At 38.3% G+C, this 26,229-nt stretch overlaps 1 protein-coding gene across 1 annotated transcript; it reads left to right on the top strand.

Moving 5' to 3' along the window:
- The first annotated feature begins 534 nt into the window (after positions 1 to 534).
- TMPRSS7 (transmembrane serine protease 7) lies at positions 535 to 25,885 on the top strand. Its single transcript, XM_041410948.1, has 16 exons — positions 535 to 561; positions 863 to 930; positions 1,926 to 2,119; positions 2,905 to 2,943; positions 6,556 to 6,784; positions 8,092 to 8,222; positions 9,437 to 9,549; positions 11,125 to 11,231; positions 15,959 to 16,095; positions 17,234 to 17,341; positions 17,952 to 18,062; positions 19,182 to 19,298; positions 21,238 to 21,415; positions 21,591 to 21,859; positions 23,011 to 23,147; positions 25,648 to 25,885. Exons 1-16 carry the CDS (start codon positions 535 to 537, stop codon positions 25,816 to 25,818), a joined length of 2,136 nt encoding a protein of 711 aa, XP_041266882.1. The 3' UTR covers positions 25,819 to 25,885.
- The last annotated feature ends 344 nt before the right edge of the window (positions 25,886 to 26,229 follow it).

The following is a 26,229-nucleotide window of genomic DNA, read 5'->3' as shown; positions in this document are numbered from 1 at the left end:
GGAAGATTACTGTCACACCAGTATTGCCACAGTCCAGCAACAGGGACTTATCAGGAGCTTACTTTGCCCAAAGGCAGTCCTTCAGCAGGGAACAGGCAGAGATTTTGCTTCTCCATGTTTTACACTATGTGTATTGGAAAGAATTATGTTAATACTAAGCTGTTGATGAAGAAAATAGACACAAAGAAATCAAAGTGCAAAAAATTCAATGGGCACATTAAAAAACAATTTCTTAGCTGTGAGGGGAATCAAGCACTGGGGTTCTCATCTAGGGAAGGTGTGGAGTCTCCATTCTTGAAGGTAATCAACTGGAAATGACCCTGAGCAACGTGGTATAGTCGACCCTGCTTTGAGCAGTGGGATTGGACTAGATGCTCTCCAGAGGCCCTTTGCTATCTCAGTCTTTCTATGATTCTGTGGGAAAAGCTCTGGTATGTGCTGTTCACTGCACCTTAGTAACAACACCAAAAAAATTGTTGTGAGTGTGTGAGCATTTTTTGAAGTTTGGCCTTAAGTTTTAGCACCTAGATAGGGATGCCCTCTGTGTTTGGGATTTTCTGGGTGAAGGTTGTGCAACTGTTGTCAAAATTCATTTATATGGAAAGAGCATTATTGTATATGCCAGCTGGCCATGGGCAGAAGATTTGATGTTTCCTGGGAATGCTGGATTTGTTACAGATGCATTGAAGAGCGGGTCTGTCCATCTCCTATTCTGCCTGGCTTGGCTGATGTATGTCTGGAAGTGTGTGAATGTTCTGTAATCTTGGTGGAAAATAGGTTGTTCCTAGAAAAGCCTAGGCATATAGCATCTCTAGATGTGACTGGTTTTAAGAATTGTAAATCTTTATACTTTGTCTTTCAGATTAACTTGGTATACACAACTTCTTCTTTCTCCAAATTTTATAAGCAGTCCACTGTCTCAGAAGTCAGGTAAAACTGTGGTTAAAGTAATTGCTTTTCTGCTCGGCAGTAGATAATTTAATAAGCCCACAAAACAAGCTTATTTTTAATAGTTATAATTCAATGTCTTTGCTATGTACTTGAACTGGTAGCATAATAGGTATATAACCTATACCAATCCACTTAACAAAAGTAAGGCAAACTAAAGTCATATAAACAGTTCCTTGTCTGCCAGAAATACAATGCAAGATGAACAAAAATAATTTCAGTGAGAAGGTTTGGTGATCCTTTGGCTCGTGTAGAAGTTTAACCACTTAAACATGCTGTTGGAGCACAGCTCTGTGTTATTGATTAAATTGCACATATTTTGTGAGTAATGTTACTGGAATAAAAGCATTTTCTACTTAAGAAGTAGGAAATCTATGCAATAAAGTATTCTTACCCTTATATTAATGTTTGCAGCTAATGTTAGAAGAACCAAATACAGTTTTGGTTCAGAAACTGGAGGGTTTTAGGCTGTGTTTGATTCAAAGGTCTTTCTCCCCACTAAGGAGGTAGAGATTAGTGTGATCATACATGGCCTCTAATGTGTTACCTAAATAGTCTAGGAATCATTTCCTACATACTGCAACACACAGTCCAGGGTGAGATACATACCACTGCAGAGCTCTGCATTTCTGGAGATGATAATTCTACTGTTTCTGTTCTACTATTTCTGTTTTGATCTTTAGGAAATAGTCCAGCTCTAATTCATGCGTAGACAATGTGATTTCCATAGATCTCCATAGTTAGGAGCCCTCAGGAAATCAGCCTACTGAATATTCCCAACTGGATGTGAAGAGTGTGTTTTGGGATTTGTCTTGTTCGTTGCTTTCTTTAAGGAGAAAATATACATTCATTGGGTTAAAGTAAATATAAATATGGAGAAAAGCCATGCACTTCTGAATTTGTGCTTCAAAACCTTGGGCTAAGTCTAGTCTTCAGAGGACTTCCAACAGGGTGATAACCTGAGCTCTTTATTTCAGTAACAACAACAATGGAGGCCTTCTTATTCATTTCTGGATCGTATTTGTGGTACCACAGGCGAAGGGGCAAGTGCTGTGTGAGGATTGTGTGGCTGCCATTTTAAAGGATTCCATTCAGACAAGTATCATTAACCGGACTTCGGTGGGAAGTCTTCAGGGCCTTGCAGTCGACATGGATTCCATTGTCCTAAGTGGTTAGTACTAGAACACATCCTTGAGGAAACACTTCATGAAACAGATGTTTTTACTTTGAATTAGAACATTCTATAAATAAACTAAAATCTTGATCCTACATCTCTAGCTTCTATTATTAAAATTGGAATAGAAGAAAAAAACTGAGAAGAAAAATAAGAATGAGATTTGAGGTCAAATCAGGGCACAAATTGTCCTTGTAAGCAGTGATTGCCAAACTTGCTGTATTGGGAGTGCTTATGTTCATAATCAGGAGGTAAAATGGATACATTTGTCAGCAGATTTGGGTTAGTCTGTGATTTTAAAAGCATAAAAACATGAAGGGTTAAGGTGGATCACTTAATTTAAAATGAGACTGTTATCACTCCTTTATTAAAGATTCAAGAACACATTATCAAGGTGCCCATTTGTTAAATAACTCTTGTGCCCTTCCTGTCTGGGGAACAAACTCACAACCCGTGATTCAAGCATATTTAATGTATGAAACTACAAAATGTTTAATGATTTTCCATTCTAAGGACATCAGCCAGAAAATGACATCCAGGGTACCTCTGTCTCAGTCCTTCAACTGACTTTCACTGCTTAATTGCCATGCAGTGTCTTCTTGCCTCACCTCCAAAGCTGCTTGCAGAATTTTCAGAAATGAAGGGGGCTAGGGCAGCCCCCTCACTGGGAAAAGTGTTTTGTCCTGTGTGTTCAGTGTTAGGACTGAGGTGTGGTTGAATTAAACCCTGAATTCTGGATCTCAGGCAAACAAAAACACTCACACAACTCTTTTTCTATGCAGCAGGTCTTCGGTCAGATTATTGGTCAACAACGGGAGCAGGTAATTCAACTTTTTGGCAACCTCTTCCAGTGGAGTGGTAGAGAGCAAAGCTTTTATTTCATAACTTGGACTTAGATACTGTTCAGTGTTAATTTAAGAGGGCTAAATTCAGCCTTGGCATTTAAGTCCTGACTTACTAAAAGGATGACCAAGAATCTTGCATGTAACAAATGCAGGAACTATCTACCTTTAATCTGCCCAGTAAATTTTTAGATGTACCTGGTGACATAGTAGGAAATGAACTAAATCAGGTGTTTGCTATTCATTGTGTTGACCAGCAGATTAACCTTTTCTTAACTGGACGGTAATGAATTTAATATGCTGAACAAGAGCATGTGTTGTCCATGATTTTGTCTATCCTTTATCCACCTTGACTCCCTTTTCTCCAAGGTTAATGGAGAGTTATTCTTTTGAATTAATTCCCTAACAGTAATTACTTTAGGCAGTTGAGTTTTGCCGGGGTTGTGGGAGACACTATTTGTGCACCTGCTTGGTTTCATGTTGTAAACCTCCCAGAACGGTTCTTTTCCAGTATGCAAAGCACTGAATAAGCAGGTCAAAAGTACAGTACATCTACCTTCACTAGTACATGGAGCAGGTACCTAGAAAAAAGGTGCTACAAGGCTGAGCGATAGTACTGCACCTCTGATGGAGACACCTGCTAAGACTCTGTTAGGCCAGCAGTTATCAATCAGCCGGGGTTATGTTGTCCTCCCTTGCTACTTGACACAGACTGACTCTTCATCTTGAGAAGTCACCCTGTTTTGGTTTTTCAAGGGCTTTATAGCTTTCCATGTTTGTATTTTTCTTTCCTGAGACATTTTGTTGCACTCCTACCTGAGATTTTTCACTTTTGTTACCTTGCAAAGGTTTCAGCTTGCATATTTTTTTCAGAATCCAACAACTACTTTTGCCATGCAGCCAAGTCAAGCTCTGCTAGTTCTGAGGTCCACAGGCGGAATTCAGGTCACAGAACATGGTCCAGGGTTTGCAATGTTTATATTGCTAAGAGCCCATAATTTCAAAACACTGAAGTCAAGTTGCTACAGCATTCATTTGTTAAAAGCCTCCCAAATTAAACTGCAAAGCATAACAATATTGGCTTCTATCGCATCTCATTAATGTGTGTTTTATTTCTATAAACAGTTTTATGTATTGGTGTTTACTTGCATGCGATTTCATTTCCCATTTCCGTGTTCCAGGGAGGAGAAGTTAGCACAATTGGAACTTAGTTCCAATTTACTCCAGAATGCAGCCCCTAAAACAGAAGAAATTAAGAAGAGCGCAACACAAATATTGTTGCTATGGCTTTTTAGGACTTGCATGATGTCTTTTACACAGAGGGAGAAGGATGACCTGCCATATTCTAGATGTCTTTCAGAGACTTTGTATAGGCACCCACAGGTGTCAGCTGATGTCTGTAGGAAGTGTGGAATGGGTATGTAATGAAGTTCCTGGGGATAAACAGCATGGATGGCCACAGTACTTGAGAATCTTATACTGGTGCAATTTTGTTTGTTGGGGTTCTTTGGCTATGTTTGTTTAGGACTGTGGAATATGATGCAGAGGTAAAAATGAACATGCAGCAGCACAAAACAAATCAGCATTGGCAGGCTGTATTTTGAGAACAATGGAGTTAACTTTGGGTGTGGAGATGAACCCAGTGGTTGGTTCAGGCACAGACAGGAGTGCAGATTTATTGAAGAGTGGTGCTGGAGAAGGGACTTGTAGACATCCATATCTGATAATGCTGGGTTTGCTTGGGTAAAGACTTTATCCAGCTTTGGTTTCAAGCCAGCGTGCTTGAACTATTTGAGTCAGCTCTGAATTTCTTGACTGTACTCCATAGCAGCAGCGAGTTCATCCCGTTATTAATTACTTAGTATAAATAATTGTAGTTACATATAATTTTAGAGATTATGATCAAAGTTGGCTCTGCTAAGGGTGACTAGATAAGCACAAATAACTATTATAAAAATAATGTTGTTGGGAAGAGATAAGAACAAGGAAGAAGGAGGAACAATTGCTTAAACAAAGCTTTTAATAGTTTTAACTGTAATTCATTTAAATGGAATGTGACCCTTACAGATTGTTCATAAACATTCATAGCATTAATTTCATGTTACATTCAATCATAGTTTCAAGACTGTAATTTAGAAGTGGAAGTTGGACAAAGCCTGCCACTTCCTGTCTTGATTAGCTACTAGTTAAAAGGTCAACATTTAATTTGAGTCAACAATTGGTAGTAAACTTTCACAGTGCTGTAATTGGTGTTCCATGGTGGTAACTATTTGAGAGACTTATGTTTGTAATAGGCAGAAATTAAGGCAAATATTCACTTTTTATCTTTTTCTCCCTAACTTGCATTTTTCTTCCTTCTCACAAATTAAAGAGGTATGCTAAGAGTTTTAGAAATGACCAAACAAAAATTCTCTAAACTTTTTGCTGACTGCTAGCTGCAATATTGAATTGAAATAAAGACCTCGATATATTTCATTTGGAAATTGCAGTTTTTTCAGCTTAATTGGAAAACTGGATGCAAGTAAGGTAATATTCTTCTTATCTTTGTCTAAATTATGACACAAATTTTTACCCTTTTTTAATAAATGTTGTGTAGGCTAGGTTGCATAATTTTTATTTCACAGTGTTTCCTTTTCTAATGGTGATTTCTAGCACTGCAAAAATTTTCAAGACTGGGCAGAACAAAGTCCTGGTCTGAATTCATGTTGATCCTGCTTTGAGCGGAATGCTGAGCAAGAAAGCTCCTAGCATCCCTTCCAAACTGAAGGACTTGGTGAATCTGAATTTGTTGCTAGCACTTCTAGTTCATTTCATGATAAAACATTGAGAACCTTGACATTTTTATTGACATCAATAAAAAAAGCTGGGGGGATTCAGACATGCAACTGCATTTTTCCTTTGATTTTGTTTTATGTATTTTAAATATCCTAATGACCATAGGGGCAAGCAGCACACTTATGCATTGAAAGTAGATGAGTATGTCCCAGTGAAGGATTAAGTAATTTCTACTCTAGAGACTGCGCAGAATCTTAACTGCAAATTGTACAAAATGGCACTGCTTTAATGCAAATACCCTGCAAGAAAATACCCCGGCAATAGCACTGTTGGCCATGATCTGTACTTGTTGTAAATAGGCTGTTCTTGGACCACAGAGTGGTAACTAAGATGAAAACAGTGAGTGACACAGACAGCCAGAAAGGGAGGCTTCACAAGGTCAAAAGGCAATGACTTTAACCTGAAAAAGGGTAGGTTTGGGTTTAGGGTAGGAAAAAAATCTTTACTGTAAGGGTGGTTGCCAGAAAAGATGTAGAAGTCCTTTGGAAGTGTCTGAGGCTGGGCTGGATGGGGGTCTGGGCAACCTGGTCGAGTGGAAGGTATTCCCATCATGGCAGAGAGTTTGGAACTAGATGATCTCTTACAACCCAAACCACTCTATAATTCTATTATTACTTTGTTTTCTAAGTTAGATATGCTTTCATATTTTGCTTTAGTTTAACAAAACAAGTTTTAGGGCTTTTTGTTTTAATGCCATGTGGACTTAGGAGTTTTGGAGTGATTGCGTCCAGTGTTGAAAATGTGACGTCTTCACAGGAACAAATTGCATGTATGATCTCTATGCTGACCGACTACATGAGCACTTTCCTCTGGATACTGAAGCTACCTCAGAGGACACAATCTGCTATTTTAAGCTTATTGCCTCTGTGGGCCACCTTGTCCGCTTTTCCATAGTATCCCTTCAGATTGAAGCAGATAACTGCATCACTGACTCACTCACCATTTATGACTCTCTGATGCCAATCAAAGATAAGGTACTCTACCGGTGAGTATAAATTTCTACTAAGAATTAATTGACAAATTTTGGGGTTTTTTCTAAAGACCTATCATCTTCATTTTTTGTTTAGTTTGGTTTTGTTAAAATTGCTCTGATTTTCATGTAATACTCACATAACACCTGACAAATTAAAATTTCTTGGATAAGTTGTATTGTTAATAAAAGGAAAAATTTTCTTCAATTTTTTCCTCTTTTTTTTTCAACTGGAATGCATCTTCACCTAGCAACAGAACTATGAAAAATTCACATGTTACTGGGCAAAACTTTCTGTTTCTTATCAGGAAACAGATGCTGACTGAAAGAGAATGTCAAAATTTCCTCCCTTAAACAAGCTATTCTCTATTAAGATTAGTGCTTTTCAGATAAAGACTGAAGTCCTAGAACTAAGTCTTGTGATTTTCACTTACTGGCACTCACTAGTTCAGTGCTTTTTTTATCTGCTCTATTTGTTTAGAGGGTTATAAAAATCTTGACTTGAAGCTGTGATGATTGAGGGATGTGGACTATCACTTTTTTTCTTTTTCTTCTCTCTCTTAAATGATCCATTATTTGTTTAGGGACTTTTTCTTTAAAATCCCTGATGATTATTCAATAGGACTCTGTAAGTCAAAAGGAAACAACACTATCTCCATGAAGTAGACCAAAGCTCAGAATTTTCGCCCCTGAAACCCTTTGCTCTGGCATTTCAGTCTGTGTATAAGCCTCAAAACCAGAGCATTGGCTTTTCAGTGCTTTTTGAGAGCTGTCCTGTACTAATCTGTATCTCCAATTGAATTGGACGGTGTTCACTTACATGTTACATGTTAGTATTTGTAGAAGACTGAAGATGTCTGCTAGGTAATGCATATGGAAAGGAATTTTTTTTTTTTAATGAGACTATTTGATTTGCTTAGGTTCCTAATTTCTGACTTGAATAATTTCTTGTCTTTCCCACTCTCCAACAAGAAGATAAAACTGTTGGTCTAATAAAATAAGATTTATCTTTCTTCTTTTTGTTAATTTTGCCTTCATTCATTTTTACTGGGAGTGAAGGCTGAAAGCCATTATCTCATAGAGTGAAACATTCCATATTATCTTTCATGCAATTTCCTTCATTTTTGTAAGAAGACTTTCTAGTATTGAGTTTCTAACTGCCCTTGTACATTTTTGCTCAAGAGCATGGAGATTTGACTGGACTTTGAAGTAGATAAGATCTGAACCAGTGGAAAATTTATGCATAGAGTGAGAGTAATGTGTGAAGCTTTTTGCTTTTTAAGTGATTGCTTATGTGTTTGGTCTTCTTTCTTCCCCCTCAGAGCCTGTGAACCAGCTGATTCATTGGTGTCACTTGTGTCCACAAATAATCTCATGCTGGTAATATTTAAGGCAGCACAAGTAAAGGAGCAAAAAGAATTCCATGGCTATTTTGAGGTCATTACACAAGAAAGTAGGTTTGTTCTGCGTTTGGATGTGTGTTAATTACATTGTTTCTTCTAAGATCCTGAAGTGTCTGTCATGTTTCTGACTATGGAAAAATGATTCCTGTATCTGAGTTTCTTCTTTTTACAGGCGCCTGTCTCCCCTTCATCTCCTCTGCTTTACTGCTATTGAGTAATGTAATCCGATCAGACTAGTTGTGAAGTATGAAGACAAGAGGCTGGAAGCAGCCCTGAATTCAGTTGGAGAGGACTGCAGTGTGCCAGTAGATGGGGCTGTTATTTCAGGTGTAGCAGTGGTCTCCCTTCTGCCTTGGGACTCCAGGATCATGTTAGAAGTGGCAGGATGGCAGCACTAATAACTCCTTTCAGAAAATAAAACTTCAGTTGCTTTTTCTGAATTTGCTCTCAGTCCCTGACTCCTCAGGAGCACAAAAGAGTCTGTAAAGTTTGTGCATCAAGCGCATGACTTTATTGCTTTAATCGTTAAGAAATGCTGAGATCATAATCACAAATAGTGCAAGGAATATTGTGCTAATGGCACAAGAAAAATCTCACATGACTCAGTGCAATGAAATTCAAGCTGCTCAAAAAGATGCTGCATACTTTTCATGTTGACAGTAATTAAGCATTAATATACCATCATAAAAACATGTGATAAATTCTCCATAATATCTAACTTCAAGTTCTGTTCTATGTGGGCTGTGGGTTGGTTGGTTGGTTTTCTTTAAGTTCAAGTCTAAGTTTTCTTTGTTTGTTTCTCTGCGTGTGTGAGTTCGTCTTTAATGAATTCTGTAAATCCATTGAGCTGTCTTCCAAGAAAGTTTTGGTTTCCAGGATGCTGATTCATTTAGTATGTTTCCATTTAACTTCTAACTGGCTGCTTTCTAAGACTAGAGGTCCCTGTGTAGTACTGCAGTGTGGATATATTGATATTCTTGTTTGCAAAACTGTCTTCAGTGAAATAACATAGATAAACTTTTCAGTGTGTTCTTCTGGTCCTGAAGAGACCAGCACTCATCCCTGGATCTTTACATCCTTTGTCTTCTGTGTGCATTATTGGGAAGGGTCTCTTTTTACAACTTGAATCTGGCTAAATACAATTCCTGACCTGCCCAGCTTTGAAGTGACAGACTTCTGATAAATTTGGGTGCTTTAGCTGACTGAATAGTTTTACTGAAAGTATATCAAGGTTTGCCAAATTTTGCCTCTTTTTTTTCCCTAGGGTGTGGAAAAGCAATAGTGACAAAAGAGGAAACTGGCTATGAAGGGAGAATCACAAGTCCATATTACCCAAGCTATTATCCTCCAAAATGCCTGTGTGCATGGAACTTCCAGGTAGCATGATTCTCTCTCTCTTAGGCACTGCTGTGTGTTTTGGCCACATAGGGCTTAAGTAATGCAGAAGTGATTGAATTGGCAGTAACCTGCATCCTCACAAATGTAGTAGTTTATAGAAATGGCATTGCTGAATAGCTGGCTGTGCTCAGATATTTTGTATCCGTTTTTTCTCTTTCTGTGCACTTGTTTCTAAGGAAGCAAACATAGTGCCAAAGCTGTCCTATTACAAAGGTGAAGAGTTAAGATAAGTTTTGATGTTAAACCTGCAGAATTACTTCATGGCAGGCAATGTAAGACTTGACTGTTTTTAACTCCTCTCTTCCCACCTCCAGAAATCTGAATGAAAAATATGTAAAAAAACCTAACCTAGTTATTACTGCCACTTCTCTGGTATCTTTTCATATGCCTAATACATTTAATTTGTCTTTAGAATGGTCTGTCAAATCAGCACAATGCTGTGCTGTTTGTTTAATTTGGTATCTTTTTTCTGCATCTTTTCATGTACTCTCCTGAAAGCAAATTGCTGAAAGTTGATTTAAAGTACTTCTCTTTTCTCTGACATGAGTGTTTTCTTATTAGTGTTAAAATAAGGTCTCCAACTTAGGCTTTGCCCTTCAGTGTTTTCCTCTCTATGGAATGTAGCAATGGATGTGACAAGATCCACTTTTTACCCATCTTTCTGCTTATGGTACTCATGACTTGTGACTGACCACGATGAATAACAACAATATAAATTAAGTCCAGCTAGCCATAACCTACAGCTTCTTCCTCTTCTAGAATAATAAGGTGATTTTTGGGGAGTTAAATTTACGGTCTTCAGTTCATCCTGGACTTCTGATAGAAAGGTTTATTGCTCAAAACAGTTTCATTTTCACTGTTGTATTTTTGTGCAATATTGAAACTTTGCTCATTTCCCAAGTTATATTTTCTGCAAGAGAGAGGGAGAAAAATTTCCATTTCTGTTTTTTTTTTTGCCCTGAATCAGCCCTTGTTTTTAAATGAACACTGCCTTGCTGTGCAAAAAGTTCCATTCCTTTTACAAAAGGAATTTCCAATTAAGTATGAAGTCGTGTGATTTTGCTGGGTTTAGAAATGTTTTGTAAAATACTAAAGAATGCATGGCTGAGCAGGTGCTAGCAGAAGACTATAATAATGCGGTAGAAGTAACTGCTAGCATTACAGATGTGACACAAGTATTCCAGGCAGTATCTTAACTCTAAAAATCCTCTGGGCTTTGTGTCCCTACACAAGTACGTTTGATTGTGTCTGAGTGCTTTGATCTTGATACTAAAGTAGCTTTCTATGGCCAGTGGCTCTCTAAAGATGAGAAGACTATTGGCAAGAGGGAGAGAAAGCCTGCAGCTGTGGTGGGCCTGTGCCAGCCCTTGACTCAGGACTGAATAGCTGACAAGCGTGTAAAGTGCTGGCTGTTGAGCTGGTGAAGCCAGCACAGCTCCCAGGGTGTGGCAATGCCAAGCTCCGCAATTCCTGAAATACATTTATAGACTTTTGTGTCTATGCCCACAAAAAGAAAAAGAAGACTGCTTGCACTGTCTTTCTTGCTCACAACAGACTCCACAGAAGAACCTTGGTATAGCTCTGAAGTTCCATAACTATACCATTAGTGAGAAGAATATTAAAGGCTGTGAACGAGGATGGTGGAAAATTAATGAACGCATGTAAGTACTCTGCATAGATTATTAATGTAATGGTACCAAGATAAACCATCCCATTGCTACTGCAGCTCATTCAGAAAGCTTCCACAAGGACAGAAGTAATTCACTGGGGTGTCCTACCATTCTTTCATTTTAGCTGATGATGTAATAATCCTTACAAAATATGTATATATATGTATAGATGTGTGTGTATGTGTATATATATGTACATGTATGTATATATGTGTATATATATATGAATACATATATGTGTGTGTGTATATATATTCTACTGAAAAGTACCAGAAAAATGAAGACAAGAGTCTTTGGTACTCTCTGGAGAGAGACAAATAGAAAGAGTTGGATGTCCTGTGAACTCTAAAATAAATCTGTGTTTTCTGGGGCCATTAAACAAGGTCTGTTTAAAGCCCTTTTACGTGTAACTTAATTCTATGATTGCTCAAGAGGACAGCGAATCTTTCTTGGTGAAAGCCATTGCAATGAGATGATTTGGAATAGAACTATAACTGCTTCCTCATTCCAGTCACTGGCTCTTGAAAGAGAAACTGCACAAAGTGGCTTTCAAGGAACCACTGTGTTTCTGAAGTATTTTTTATTAAAATATTGCTGCTGTTTTTTAATTAAGATATTGCTGCTTTCCCAGCATATTTTCCATCCATGCCTTCCTCAGTTTTGAAGTTATTTTTGGAATACTGGATGATGAGGCAAGGCTAGATTTAAAACATCCTATTTTTTTTTTCTTAGACTTTGTTCAAATGGAAACCTGAGTAATATTAGTCTTGAAACTTGACTTTCTGAACTCACTACTGGAACTAAGTAACTTAGGCCCTTAAAGAGTACAATGGAAAGAATTACAGAGAGAAGAAAAAGCTTCATCTGTTCTTCAATAGCATGTTGTATTTATAGAGTGAAAATTCAGTTTGAATCTCCTACAACGGTGCCTTGATGGAATTGGTTACTGGACTAGATAAGTGCATAAAAACACCCATCAAAACACACCACACGTAGTGTATTTGTATGGTTGCCTTTTTGGTGGTCTTTTCACAAAAGAAGCTGAAAGATTTGTGATATTTGGAATGGCTGAGATAAAAAACAAAGGCAAAATCTGGAGGAAAAAATTATAGGATCATACTGAGGAATTCTCTGACAGAGAATCCTGAAAGAATATGAGCAGCTTTTTGACAAACTTACCAATTATGCGTTCCTCAGAATCCAATGCCGTGGTGTGATTCTCAGAAGTGCACTCAGGGTTACTTCTGAACTACTGCACAGGAACACATGCTCCTGCTTTCTGCTGCAAGTTGCTGGCTATAGTAGTAGACCCAGGCAAGCCTTCCTTTGAGTGTGTTTTTCATTGAAAATAAGGCTTTTGAACTTCTGATTTTCTGTCCTATATTTACTTTTGAAGGAGAAAAAAATATTATTTCAAGCATGAAACATGGTGATGCTTTATTTTGTTTTCCAAATTTTAATTGTTAATGAAAGGGGGGGGGGGAGGCAGGGTGCAGGCAGGGGACCACAATTTTTCAGCCTCTTGCAGTTGCAGCCTATGGGATGTTTATTCTCTTATCTTAGGTAAAAATGGTTAAGAACCTTTGGGATACTGATATTAGTAAACACTGTGACCAAGCAGGTGGTGCAGATGAGGTTCCATCAGACCTCTAGGGACAGCTTTCTCTAACCAGAGACACTGAACACAACCATGTAGTTCTTACTTGTCTTTCTTCCAGTGGACATACAATGCTTCACTGTCTTGTCAAAGAAGTTACAGCTGATGAACTTCTTACTTGAAATTCTCAGAGGCAGGAACACCAGTGAATTCCTTATGAACAGACTACTACAGGTTTATGTGAACACAGAAGTGCTTTATTTGTGTTAAAACTGTTAGTGCAATATCCCCTTGTTTTTGCTACAGCATGCATGTATCTGCTCATCCCCTGAAAAACTATCCCAGTCACTTCTGCAACATATGGGACAGGATTCCCTTAATCAGTTTCTCTCTGGAGCAATGGCACAGAGTTACAGATGGTTCTTTGTAACTTCCATTTGCCCTGGACCTGAATATATGACCAGTAAAACACCAGCAAAAGGCTCCTGAGGGCCTGTAGCTTTGTTTTACCAATCCCACGAGCATATGGCCTTTCTTACTGTGTAATGATGTACCTGTTCCAGCTTTTCCACTGATGGGCAGTAATTTCCTGTGCTTTTGGTGAGATTAATTTGTTTTATTTGTCTAAGAAGAGGTCAATGCAGACTTCAACCTTTGTTTGTTTGTGGCTTTTTGTTTCTTTGGGGTTTTTTTTATGTTGCTAGGTTTTGTTGGAAGGAAGACTGTGTAAGCCATTGAGAGAAGAAGAAATGTAGAAAATGTCTGTGAGCTAGTTGAAGGGAATCAGATTGGTAAACAGCATTTTGCTGTGCACTTTGACAGGCTGTTTTAGGTTGGGAGCATTGGTGATGAACACTAAAATTGGTGACAATTAGACTTCCTGTCATAGAAAGTCTGCACTCAACAGTGAGAGATTTGATGGGTCGGTGTACTGGTTTGAAAGCAAACCAGCAGGAGGAATTAACAAAATATTCTGCAAGAGCTTCCAAGTCAGACCTACAATTTAATAGGAAAATTGGAATAAAGGCAATAGTACAGAAACACTGGCTTAAACAGAGAAAGTCATAATATGAGCTGTTGGTCAGGGTGGTAGTAGCAGTCTGATTAAATGGCGACTGCAGTCCCGTTGGAGGATGGATACAGTCTTGTTGAGGCAGTGATCCTGTGAAAAGTGAAAGCAGTGATCCTGTGAAAGTCTTTGGAGATCCAGCAGTGGCTGTCAAGGGCTCTTGTCCTCTGGGTATCAAGTGATGGCATTGTGGTGTCCCAAGCCCCAAATTATGTACAGGCAGGACTGTTTGGTACATCCCTCAGGGCAGGGAATTCCACAATGGGATAATGTAATTCTGGGAGTCATTCTGGGGAGCCCTTGATGGTCCATGAGCAGAGTTGGCCCCCTTAGATTGGCGACTGCTTGCCCGGAGGGATTTATCAGGGCTGAGTCAAGGAGAAGGTAAAGAAACACTGCTCCTCTCATTTTAACAGCTCATGTAGATGGTAGTAGAAATACCTACCTTTGGTTACACCTTACACTGTAACCCAAGACAGTGGTTTGTGGGTTTTTTGGAGGTTTTTGTGTGGGGTTGTTTGTTTGTTTGTTTGGGGTTTTTTTGTTTTGTTGCAGGGTTTTTGTTTGTTTTTGGGTTTTTTGTGGTTGTTTTGGGGGGGTTTTTTTGGGTGGCTTTTTTTTTTTGGTTTCTGTTGTTGTTTGGTGGTGTTGGTTTTTTTGGTGGGTTTGTTTTTGGATTTTGTTTTGGTTTTTTTGGGGTTTTGAGGATTTGTTTGCTTGCTTCTTTTTTTGGGGCTTCTTGTACAATTAATTTTCCCATAGTAAGAAGCTGTAAAATGAACTTGAATTTTTGCATCTGCTTTCAGGATGTGAAAGAGAATTCTTTTTTTTTTTTTTTAATTGTTTTCTTCCTTTATTTTTTATATTGCTGGAACAGAATATCCTAGATCTGTTGACAAGATGTTTGATTTTAGTAGAGTAAAATAGGGTGTACATGAAAACATACGAATGTGTCCATTCCCTTTGGCAGACCTCACTGGGATGGTCAGGACACTGAGGCAACATCTGTTCACGTGGAAATCACTGACCAGTTTTTCTCCATTCAGTGACATGAAGAGTAGTCCTGGTACAATGCTTGATGTGGAAAAATACACAAGGGGAATATTTACTTCTGGCTAATAGTCCACTGTTCCATTTAGCAATACAACAATGCATTTTTTTTCTTTTGTTCTTTGTGTTCATTTTGTTGTCAGTGAGTGACCTTGTACTGCTGTCAAATAAGTGTGTGTGCCAAGTGTGCTAAAAATCGATACAGCTGTGCTGTGTTGAATCAAGAGCTGCTGTGCTCTTAAATCTACTTAAGATTCATATGTACTTTGATTTTGCCAGGAATATTAAAGCCAGATGTTTTTCTTTTAAGTGTTGCATTTTTGAGGTATTTTTGTTGAGTAGAGGAAGGAGTCTTTATTTTTACTTCTAGAAAAACCTGTAGTGTTGATGTTCATTGATTTACTACCTTTAAAACTTCCTCAATTTTTTAAATAATGATCCAACAACCTTTCCCTTTCCCTGTCAAAGAGGCTTTGTTTGGTTGTGGGTTTTTTGTTTTTTGTTTTTGTTTTTTTTTTTTGCTTTGGGGTTTGTTTTTTCTTCTTTGTTTTTTTTTTTAATCTAGGTTTTTTGTTGCCCACCCCCAATCCTCTGGCAGAGTTTGGCATATTTGATGAAAGGAACATTAGAAATTCATTAACAGTGGATGGATTAAATGTTTGCTGGCATCAGAAAGCATTTAGGTTTCTCTGAATCAAGTGACACCTAGGCAGAAGTCCAAGGAACCTCTTTGCTAAAACAGAAATTTAAAGTAGGTGTGCACCCAAGGCATTTTTTTTTTAAGGACTATTTATTTGAAGTTGTGACATTCAGAAGTAAATTTCCACAATGTTAATGGTGGATGAAGGCTGGGTAACTACTGAGAAATATTTTTGATTTTGGTTCTTAATTAAAGTATGGCTGCTGACTGTATTTCTGAATTTCAGTGGTGTTGACATTTAAATTGTATGTAAGGCAGTTTTCCTGTGAAGGCTGCTCTAGAACTTGCCTGGACACTTTCAGGTACTGTGGTTACTATGTCGATCACCAAACAGTGTTCCACATTACAAGTCCTGCTGTCAGCGTGGAGCTGCAGTGCAGTTCGAAGGTCTCTGAGAAGCCCTTGCTGGTGGAATATGGCAGCTATAACATCGGCCAACGTAAGATGCATTTTATATCTTTCAACCTTTCTTGGCATTTCAGATCTGTGAAGTAGCATTTTTTGGGTCCATAGGACTTAATTAAGTTTATGCAGGAAATTAGCTGTTGGGTTTCAGTTCATTTTCTTTTCTAATCTCTCTAAGTCAGATGACTATCAAACAAAGAACCTTTTCTAGGCTGTGCATCTAAGGTTTGTGGGCATGTGCAGCATGCTCTGTTTTCCTGCATGCACACTGTTCTCTTCCCCACAGTCCTCAAAGCTTCCTGTGTGACCGTGGTGCAGTCAGTTGAAGTCTGCTGTTCCTGTTTGTTTTAACCCCCAAGATTTTGTTTGTAGTGTTCCTATTGCTATAAGGCTTACAGGTAATGAAAAGAGTACCAAATAACCACCTGCTTATTTCAGTGTTTCCATGTATTTATATACAGTGTTTGCAAATCTGAAATCTGAGCTGAAAAAACAGCTCAAAAAATTGAGAAACTCTGAGACACTGAGTTTCTTCCATTCCTGAAACATACAAATTTACTGGTACTTTTTCACCTGTGTTTGTCTTACGTATTCTTTTTAAGGTGGTAGAGAAGCAGTGTTTTCTAGACATAGTTATTGTCACATTAGAGGAACTTTATTTAGTGTATATGTGTAGAGTATGTAAAAAGAGGAGAAATTTGATTATTTTAGTTTATAAGGCAGAATTATGCAGTTCATACACCACCTCAATGCAGGTTATTTACCAAAGTTGCAAAGTGCTGCAAACTTTGGTTATTGGAAGTGAGACTGTCCTTTAAAACAAAGATGGCCTTCTAAGCAGTCTTGTGTTGCACCATAAAACACTGATTTATTTGTTCCAGCCCTAGACAGCCTGTGGTACATATTCCAGGAACAGCTGAATTAGAACTTTAGAGACATTTTTTCCCTCTACTTTAAATCCCAGTTTTCAACATTTGAATTCAATTTACGTGCTGGCAATGTATACAGACTATTAAATTTAATCAATTTTATCATTCCTTGGAGCAGCTTAGCGACTGTAAATCAAAACAAGCTGGAAATATTTGTGAAAAAGAAATTTTGAGGTTTGGTTGCTTGGTTTTTTTGTTGTTTTGTTTTTGTCTTTTTTTTTTTTTTTCCTTTTTAACCTCCAGCATGTCCACCTGGGCATTTCAAGTGTTCTACTGGCTTATGCATCCAGCAGATGCAGCGCTGCGATGGCATAAACAACTGCTTCGATGAAAGTGATGAACTCTCTTGTGGTTTGTATTCACTTATTAGAGATCTTGACTGGAAAAAAAAAAAGTGAATGTATTCTCTAATCTTAGAAGGCAGCTGAAGCAAGGTGAAATTTTTTAATGGGAATAACAAAAGATGTTTTCAGCTTGCTTTGTATGTTGGGTACAGACTATCTGTCAGTCTCTTGAATGCTTAATTCATAGTTAATTGGAAAGGGACAAAACTGAGAATAAAGAAGATATGGCACTGGAGAGCAGGAGGAAGAAATTAGATGTGCATTAATAGCTGTAGTAGGATATATTTTCATATGTGATAAAAGCTGGCAATTATTAATGAAGTTCTGTGCCATTTTGATATGAGTTATTTTATTTTTGTGGGGGAACAACAAAGAGGGGTTCATAGAGTAGATGAGAGTGATACTAAGCATCACCACCTGGGGCACTCACTGAACTCCTCTGTGTTCTATTTTCTCCATGTATAAAATGGCACCAATGCCCATCCTTGTATTGGAATGTATTTCCTTGTATTGCCCATCCTTGAAGGAATGAATTTGGTATCCAGACATAGTCAGAAGGGAATCTGTTAGCACTTACAGGAATGCTTCTGTACCTGATTTGGCTTATATTTTTTAAGTTGTCCCTGAGTGGAACTGTAACTCCAGCTTTGCAATACAGGACAACTTGCTTGCCTGCAATGGAGTAAGTGATTGTGAGAATGGAAATGATGAGCAGAACTGCACCCACAGTAAGGCTGCTCTCCTGAATAACTTTTTTTCTCTCTTTTGTCATCTGTCTATTCCTGACTTGAATTCTGGATGCTGCATTTAAAAGGTTAAGAGGCCCTGTCAAATCTCAGTTGGGCTATATAATTCCATTTATTTCTTCTGATACACTTAGAAACAAGCTGTTACAGATTTTAAACTATTTCTTTTTAATAAACTCATGAACATCTGTTTCTGCAAAATACTGACAGAAGAATTAAGTACTTCAGGTGCATGATGGGGATCTAGGGATTTAAAATCGAATCTGAGATTTATCTCCTTACAGCATAATTTGTGCAAATTAATTTCTGGATCCATTTTACCATCTGTAAAATAACTATTAAAATGATGGCTATCATTTCTACTAAATGACGATTTCTCTGTCATAGTTTTTAGGGTTATAAGGTTAGCAGAAGCTGTACATTTGGCATTAGGCAAATGAAAGTTTTGAATCAGAACCTTCTTGAACTTTTTAGAGTAAATGGATGCTGTGACATATGAAAGGGACTTATGAAAGGGAGCACAAGTGAAAAGTGCTGCAAGTAAATTTTTAAAAGATAACTTTTTGACCCCTTCCACAAGACAGTCTGTTTAAATGATTACAGGATACTTCTGTGCATTGACAAGAGAAATTGGATTGGGTTTGAGTGCATTTATTGCAAGGCACAGGGAAACAAGAAAATGCTGAATTTTGGGGGTTGCTGTTTTACTGGATACAGTTAATAAGGCTGCTTTCACTGCAATCTTTCATTTCACATTTAATACTGAAATACAAAGGAGAGCTCCAGAGTACTAGACATTTTCTCTTGCTATCCTTACACTCTACATCTAATTTTCACTATTATATCTGTATGTGTTAGTGCTGTGGGAAAGGAAGGGAATAAATCTTTGTTTGGATTTGGCCAAGTAAATGCACACCCAAGTACAGATGCAGTTCTATTTGTATAGTTTATTCTGTTTAGAGGTTAAGCCATCCTCACCAAAGTGCTTTTTTTGTCATATTACTTCCTACCTATTAATATATGTACATCTTCTGTCTGTGCAGCCATGTCTTTGTGTGAGCCAATGGTTGTTTTGGGTTTTTTTCCTCACAACTATTTCAGGTATTCCCTGCACCAGCCACACATTCAAGTGCAGGAATAACATTTGCATTAGGAAACAATATGCAAGGTGTGATGGGACTGTGGACTGTGTTGATGGAAGTGATGAAAGCAGCTGCAGTAAGTTCCTTTCAAATATTAATCTTTTTGAACTTTTTACACAATAAAGACCTTTATTTCTTCCTTCTTTTGGAGTGGGTGCAAGTTGGGCTGCAGGTACTGAATTTTTATTGCATTCTCTCTGCGATGGTTGGGTAATGATCACCTATCAGTTTACCTCAGACCTGGTTTCAGAACTTGCCAATTTCCTGTGGGAGGGTGGGTTTACAGTTATGGGGAACCTTAGAAAGCTGTACTGCTTATTTCAGCTGTGCTGAGGATTAGGGCAACAGGGTTAATTACAGAGTAAACTTGGTTAGCTGGGGAGGCAGCAACTTTTGTTGTCTGCAGCAATGCCAAGCACTTCATTGAAGTTGAACTGTATTTGGACTTCCGGAGTGATACAGCTGCAATGAGAAAAAACCACAAACTTTTCACTTCTCTGACTCTTCCAGATGGTGAAGACCCCAATACATCATAGCATCAAGTCAGGTTCTACTCTTAAATCTTCCTAAAGTAACCTCTGTACAACCTTTTAAGTTTGTTTTGATGTAAAGCAAACAGATTGTCACTGCAATAGCAATAAAAGTGGGGTTAGGATTACTTGCTTAAACTGAATGGTCTCAAGTATATTACATAACATGGATGTATTGGAACGAGTCCAAAGGAGGTTTGTCAAGATATTCGTGGGCTGGAGCACCTCTCCTATGAAGACAGACTGAGACAGCTGGGGTTTTTTAACCTGGAGAGGAGACAGCTTTAGGAAGAAGGCTCTTAGCATCTCCCAGTACCTAAAGGGGCCTACAGGAGAACTGGAGAGGGACTTTTCACAAGGACATGTAATGATAGAACAAGGAGGAATGGCTTTATAATAAAAATGGGTAGATTTAAATTAGATATAAGGAAGAAATTCTCCACTGTGAGGGTGGTGAGGCCCTGGCAGAAGTTGCCCAGAGAAGCCTCATCCCCAAAATTGTTCAAGGCCAGGCTGGATAGAACCCTGAGCAATCTGGTTTAGTGGGAAGGTGTCCCTGCCCATGGTAGGGGAGGTTGCAACTAGATGATCTTTAAACTCCCTTTCCAAACCAAACCATTATAGGATTTTGCCTGGCCCTCATCTGTGTCTGGCATGCTGCCTGTATGACAAATCTGTCAGCACTTACCTTGGATCCAGTAGGTTGCCTTAAGAGCATAGCCATATGCCTATTTTTATTTGGAAACATTATAGCTGCATTCAACTTTCTGGATGTGTTCAGGAAAGGATCCAGAAATGTTAACACCTGTGTGTGGGACTGTGGGACTAAAACTCGTGAGCAGATGTGCAAGCACCAGGGATGGACAGGAGGCTCTACAGAAGGGTCTTTCTTCCTTGCTTTTCAAATTAAGAGTTCAGATTTTTGTGCTGATGAGACGTGATTCCTTCACCTGTTAGTAATATACATTGTCAATCAGTCATTTCCAACCAAAATAATGATTGTACCACCTTGTTTGTCAAATAAATGTTCAATCTCCACATACATTTTTCTTGTATCATTCCAACTGTTTTGGCAAGAAGTGTTTTGATGATATTGAACTTCTTTCTGGTTGCTCTCTTTTCAGGTCAGGGTTGGCAGTATTAAAAAGAGATGAGGTTTTGCCTATTTGTATATATTCATTGTGAAGCTTATTAAATCAATGGATCCTTTGACACTTCTGACACAAGAAATATTTGGGGTTAATTTCAGTAACAGAGCTAGAAAAGGGACTTAGTAAAATTTCCAGACTGGTGCCTTTTTATGGAGTCATCTCTGATTTAATTGATAGAGTAGCCAAAGAGAGAAGTTTTATTATTATAATAGGGGAATTAAATAGATTTTAAAATATTTCAAAGTGCAATATTCTTTCATGCCATGTGTGGGAAGCCCCCTCATTAAAGAAAAGTAGGGGAGATAGGGATTATAACCTGATATGTCTCTTGCAGGCTGCGGCAGTAGCAAGATCAGCAACCTCATCTCTCGGATTGTGGGTGGCTCAAACACTGAGGAGGGTGAATGGCCCTGGCAGGTCAGCCTTCATTTTGTGGGAGCTGCTTACTGTGGAGCATCAGTGATATCGAAAGAATGGCTTGTGTCTGCAGCCCACTGCTTTCAAGGGAGCAAGTAAGCAGTCTTCCCTCTATGTCTGTTCCAAATATGGCCAGAAGCCACAAGTGGCTTTAGGTTCCAGAGTTTGAATTGCGTGGAGGTGCTGTACTCTGCTTTTCCCAGCCCTGCTGTTAGTGGATGCTTTGAGGTACTTTTTTAAGACACAACTTCTTTGTTTGCTCCCGCCCAGGCTGGCTGACCCCAGAGCATGGCGTGCCCACCTGGGCATGCAGATGCAGGGCCATGCTAAGTTTGTGTCCGCGGTGCGGCGCATCGTCGTGCACGAGTATTACAACAGCAGGAACTACGACTACGACATCGCGCTGCTGCAGCTGAGCACGCCCTGGCCGGACACCGTGGGCCACCTCATACAGCCCATCTGCCTGCCTCCCTCTTCCCACAAAGCCCGCAGCGGGGACAAGTGCTGGATAACAGGTTGGGGCCAAAAGCAGGAAGCAGGTGAGTTTTGTCCCTTCCATTGAGCCGATTTTGTTCCCAGGAGCCTTCACAGCTGGGGCAGTGTGCACATTCCTTCGTACACTCAGGAAATTTCCTTCTGGTCCCATGGATCTGAATGTCTTCCATATTGTGTTGTTAGTGTAGGAAGCTACACTTACACCAAAATATCACAGGCTTGTCTTTCTCCTCTGTTCTCCTTGGAGGTGTGGGACATATGGTGTGGTTTCTCTCTTTGGGCTGCTGGTTAATCATATGTAAAATTAAGAAGCTGGTTATTTGAGAGATAAATGTAATGCCACAAAAAAAAAAAAAAAAAAAAAAAAAAAAAAAAAAAAAGGGACAGTGTATTTTTTTCCTGTTTCCCACTATTCCCTTTGTCAACTTCTGTGATACAAGTGCCAAATCAATCTTTTAATTTCAAAGTATACTTTATTACATACTAGCTTTATCAAATCCTAAAATAAAGCTTCATTAGGTAAACCAGTGCTTGCATATTTGAATATGTCAGTGAGGGCTTTTTGGCTATAACCAGATTTTGAAAGGATCACCTGGTGATGAGATTGGGTCTGCTGTATGGAAAGGAGGGGAAACTTTAGGTTAATTCTGTTATTATTAAAGTATATATCTTACAAAAAAGAGGCGTTTCACCAAATCTTTCAGACAGAAAGAAGCAAATGTGGAAATTGTTTCTTTATGCTGTGAGAATTTGCATTCTGAAACTGACTTAAAATCTTAATCTTGAATTTGGCTCCTTCAGATACACTGACCTCACTGCAAATCTATCATATGACAATCTAAATATCTTTGTAAAATTCTGTTTCATTTTTGAAATAAAATGAGAGCAAATGAAGAAGTCTTGAGACATTTTGAAAAAAAAAAAAAAAACAAAGAAAAAGAAAAAGCTTTCTGGCCAATCCTAGTGATTATGCCATTGTATTTGGTGTGTCTGAAGAACCCAGATCACATTAAACAATTGTCTGATAGTTTGAAGAGGCTTTCTGCTCTGTTGCAGTTAGTCGTTTGGAATCTGGAATAACTCAATGGTCAAAAGTATCTGTGGATATTTTCTGAAGACTTCTTCTTTTATATTTCAATAGATGAGTAAAATGCTAAGCTCTGTTGAATCACTCTGCTCTGAATTTGTTTTCCAGATGATGAAGGTTCAGCAGTTCTTCAGAAAGCAGAGGTAGAAATTATTGACCAGACATTATGTCATTCCACATACGGGATTATCACAGCTAGGATGTTTTGTGCTGGGCTATTGACTGGGAAAAGAGACGGGTGTAAAGTATGTACCTCAGCAATCTTTGCAAAGAGCTTATCTGGTCTTTCATTGCTTCATGAGGAGGTGTAAAGTTGACTGGCAGACCACTTTGTGGTCAATATGATTCAGTTCTGAGAAAGAACAATATAAGAATTGTCTGTCAGCAAACCTCTTCCATGGGTGATTTCAGAGTTCTGCTGCTTTATGTGCATGAGTAACATTCACTGAATTTCAGTTGCAGATCAAGAGCCAATCAAATTGCAAGTCCCAATAACAAATTGAAATCAGGCAATTTTCAGCATAATAGGGTCTCAGCTGAAGAACAAAACTGAGAAAGTAGCTTGTGTCTTTTCAGGATCCCTCCCCTCCAATTTGGAACTACAAAACTGTATACTGAGATGCAGACAGTTAGGCCTAAATTTGCAAATGTAAGATATTTCTGATCTGGAAAACTGAAAGATGATAAATGTGAAGTACTGAATTTACTTCTAGTGAAAAGTAGTAACACCCTATAGATACGCTGTATATATCTGTAAGACACTTAATATTACAGATCTTATATGCCATATTGTATTATACTGAACTTATATAAGCCATACCTATTTATGCTAAAACAGTAGTACATTTACTGCTGAAATAATAATAAAACCAGTTTTTTTATTATGGAGATCTGGAATCTTCAAGATGTTCTAGCTTTCACTGATCTACATAAAAGTGATGAGCTTACAATGGCTGAGGGAGTATAATGCTCCAGCTGTTTTGTAGAGGTTAGTGAGGCCATTGATATTAAGTATTGTTTTCAATAACTTGAGAATTTGTTTATGGCTGCTCAAGATATAGCCAGGGCTATATCATTTTGGCTGCATTTTTGTAGAGGCAAATGATCTGTGTCTGTCTGGCAGTTGTTAGAGCTAATCAAATTGTGGTATTCCTGTTTTGTGAAAAGTGCTGGTGTTCTACTTTTGTTCTCGGAATGAAGGAAAAAACTTGCAAATTTTACTCTCTAAATGTGAAGTCTTATTTGTCATGAAAGGAAAAAAAAGTCTTCTAAATTCTTAATCTTTTTTGAGGCAATTCAGTGTAATCCTACTTTGAGGAGTAGGTGGCACCTTAGCACCTTGGAAGTGTTCCCTTCCAACCTGCATATCACAACAACCTATACAGTGAAGGCAAAATAATTTTCTAGCTCTAAGAAAATATTTGTCTAGAAAGAAGGCACTTCTCTTGCAAAACGTCTGAATTTTTCCAAATGCACCTTTTGCTTTTAGAAGTTGTTTCTTGCACGCAATATTTTGGTAAAATTTACTTTGCCACTGGGTGTCTTTTTCAGACATGCTTTGTGTACAGCAGAGCCTTACAGGGAAGTATCAGCTTGGTCCAAGGAAATTTGCCCAAATGGTGGCAAAAATGGTTTTATACCTGATGCTCTGCCAATGTATTTCTAAAAGAACACCCTGAAAAGGAAGACTCCTAGTTGCTTTGTCCTGTATTACAGCATTATGAGATCCTGTAATAAATTTTGAAGTCTAGAGCAGACTTCATTTTAACTGCTCTAATTACAAAGACATTATGGGCCCCTAAACATTATATGCTGACTGGTATCTACCAGAGTGTGGCATTCATATTCTCTGGACAGAGAGACATAATTCTCTCTCAGGTTTTTTCCTGGAGAAGCAGAGAAAAGAATGATCAAAACAATTCCTATCTTATTTGCTGTTCCTGTGTTTGTGCACAAGTGGAATGTATTCTGGAGATTGTTTTCCCGAGGTGACCAGTTGGATCCATGTGTGTGGGTCAGGACTCTCAGGCAGAGAGTCACGAGTTTTCAGGAGTAACAGTTAGTAGAAGTTGGTAGCAAGTATGATATAGTATAATATGTATCTCTTTAATATAGTACAGTATACTAAAGTAATTAATTAGCCTTCTGATATCATGGAGTCAGGTGCACAGCATTCTTCCCCTGTCGAGGGGTCGCCTGCTTTTACAATACCAGTGGACAATCCTTAAGCCCTTTTCCTTCTTAAAAAAAAATCAAGAAAAACCCCAACACAAAACAATTAAGGGATTCCATCTGTTCCCATTTATCTTTAATTTGAAATAAGTCATACAATTATTAAATACTTTATTGTATTTACCTTATTTTATTTAAAAATAATTTTTAAAGCTTACTATTTTTTGAGTTTTAGTGTGTAACCTATGAAAGGACATGCATGTTAAGTAGCAGATTTGGGGTTTAGCTGTAAGTGTAAGGTTAGGGAAAAAAAGTGAATGTCAAATGTAGTCCATGCAAAGTAATATCTTTATTAGTGTCTTTAAAGCGTTAGAATTACCTTCTGTCTTGTGAAAGAGCAAACTTTGGTAAAACTGGGCAATGCCATCTACTTGAAAAAACCCTATCAATTGTTTGAACTATGTGGATATGAAAATATAATCACTGGAATTATGCAAAATATCTCCTGTGTATTTTCCCCCAGTTTTCATAATTCATCTTGTAAACACATATAACTCAATACATTATTTTTAGGGTGATTCTGGTGGACCACTGTCATGTCAAAGCAATGGAGGTGGAAAATGGTTTTTGACTGGCATTGTGAGCTGGGGTTATGGATGTGGAAGACCAAATTTCCCAGGTGTCTACACAAGAGTGTCAAATTTTGCACCATGGATACACAAATATGTGCCTTCAGTCTTGTAACTTGAAAACTATTTTCTTGGAATAAAACATGTCCTGCATATCTTCATTAAAACTGTATTTGGAGGAATTGTTCACTGGTGGAATTTCTTTGCATGTCTATTGCTGATTCTGGAACTCACATATGAGGGTAATAAATACCAGAGTTTTGAGCTTTGGTGAAAAAGGAGGATGCTGTTCTTTGTGGTGGTTGTTCCATGCAGATGTCTGGAGACATGGGGGGAGGTGCAACAATAAACTTCATTTTCAAGGCACTGACTAAGTGCAGGTGCACTCACCTGTCAGGAAGCTGAAGATACAATTGATTGTGTAAACAGAGAGCTTGAGGCTTACTCATCATTTCTTCTGAGATGTGTGCAGCCAATACAGAAAACTGTTTGCACTCTGGCAAATACCTCTTCCACCAAGGCAGCT

This window comes from Onychostruthus taczanowskii, unplaced genomic scaffold (assembly GCF_017590055.1).
Source record: "Onychostruthus taczanowskii isolate IOZ18803 unplaced genomic scaffold, ASM1759005v1 scaffold34, whole genome shotgun sequence".
NCBI classification, from domain to species: Eukaryota; Metazoa; Chordata; class Aves; order Passeriformes; family Passeridae; genus Onychostruthus; species Onychostruthus taczanowskii.
This window is presented reverse-complemented; position numbering and strand designations above follow the sequence as displayed.

Bases quoted from the DNA above. Each gene is read 5' to 3' on its own strand.
- TMPRSS7 (XM_041410948.1), top strand. From the start codon at position 535: ATGCCCTCTGTGTTTGGGATTTTCTGG. The intron at 562-862 runs GTGAAGGTTGTG...TTTGTCTTTCAG, and splicing joins CTGTGTTTGGGATTTTCTGG to ATTAACTTGGTATACACAAC. The intron at 8,223-9,436 runs GTAGGTTTGTTC...TTTTTTCCCTAG, and splicing joins TGAGGTCATTACACAAGAAA to GGTGTGGAAAAGCAATAGTG.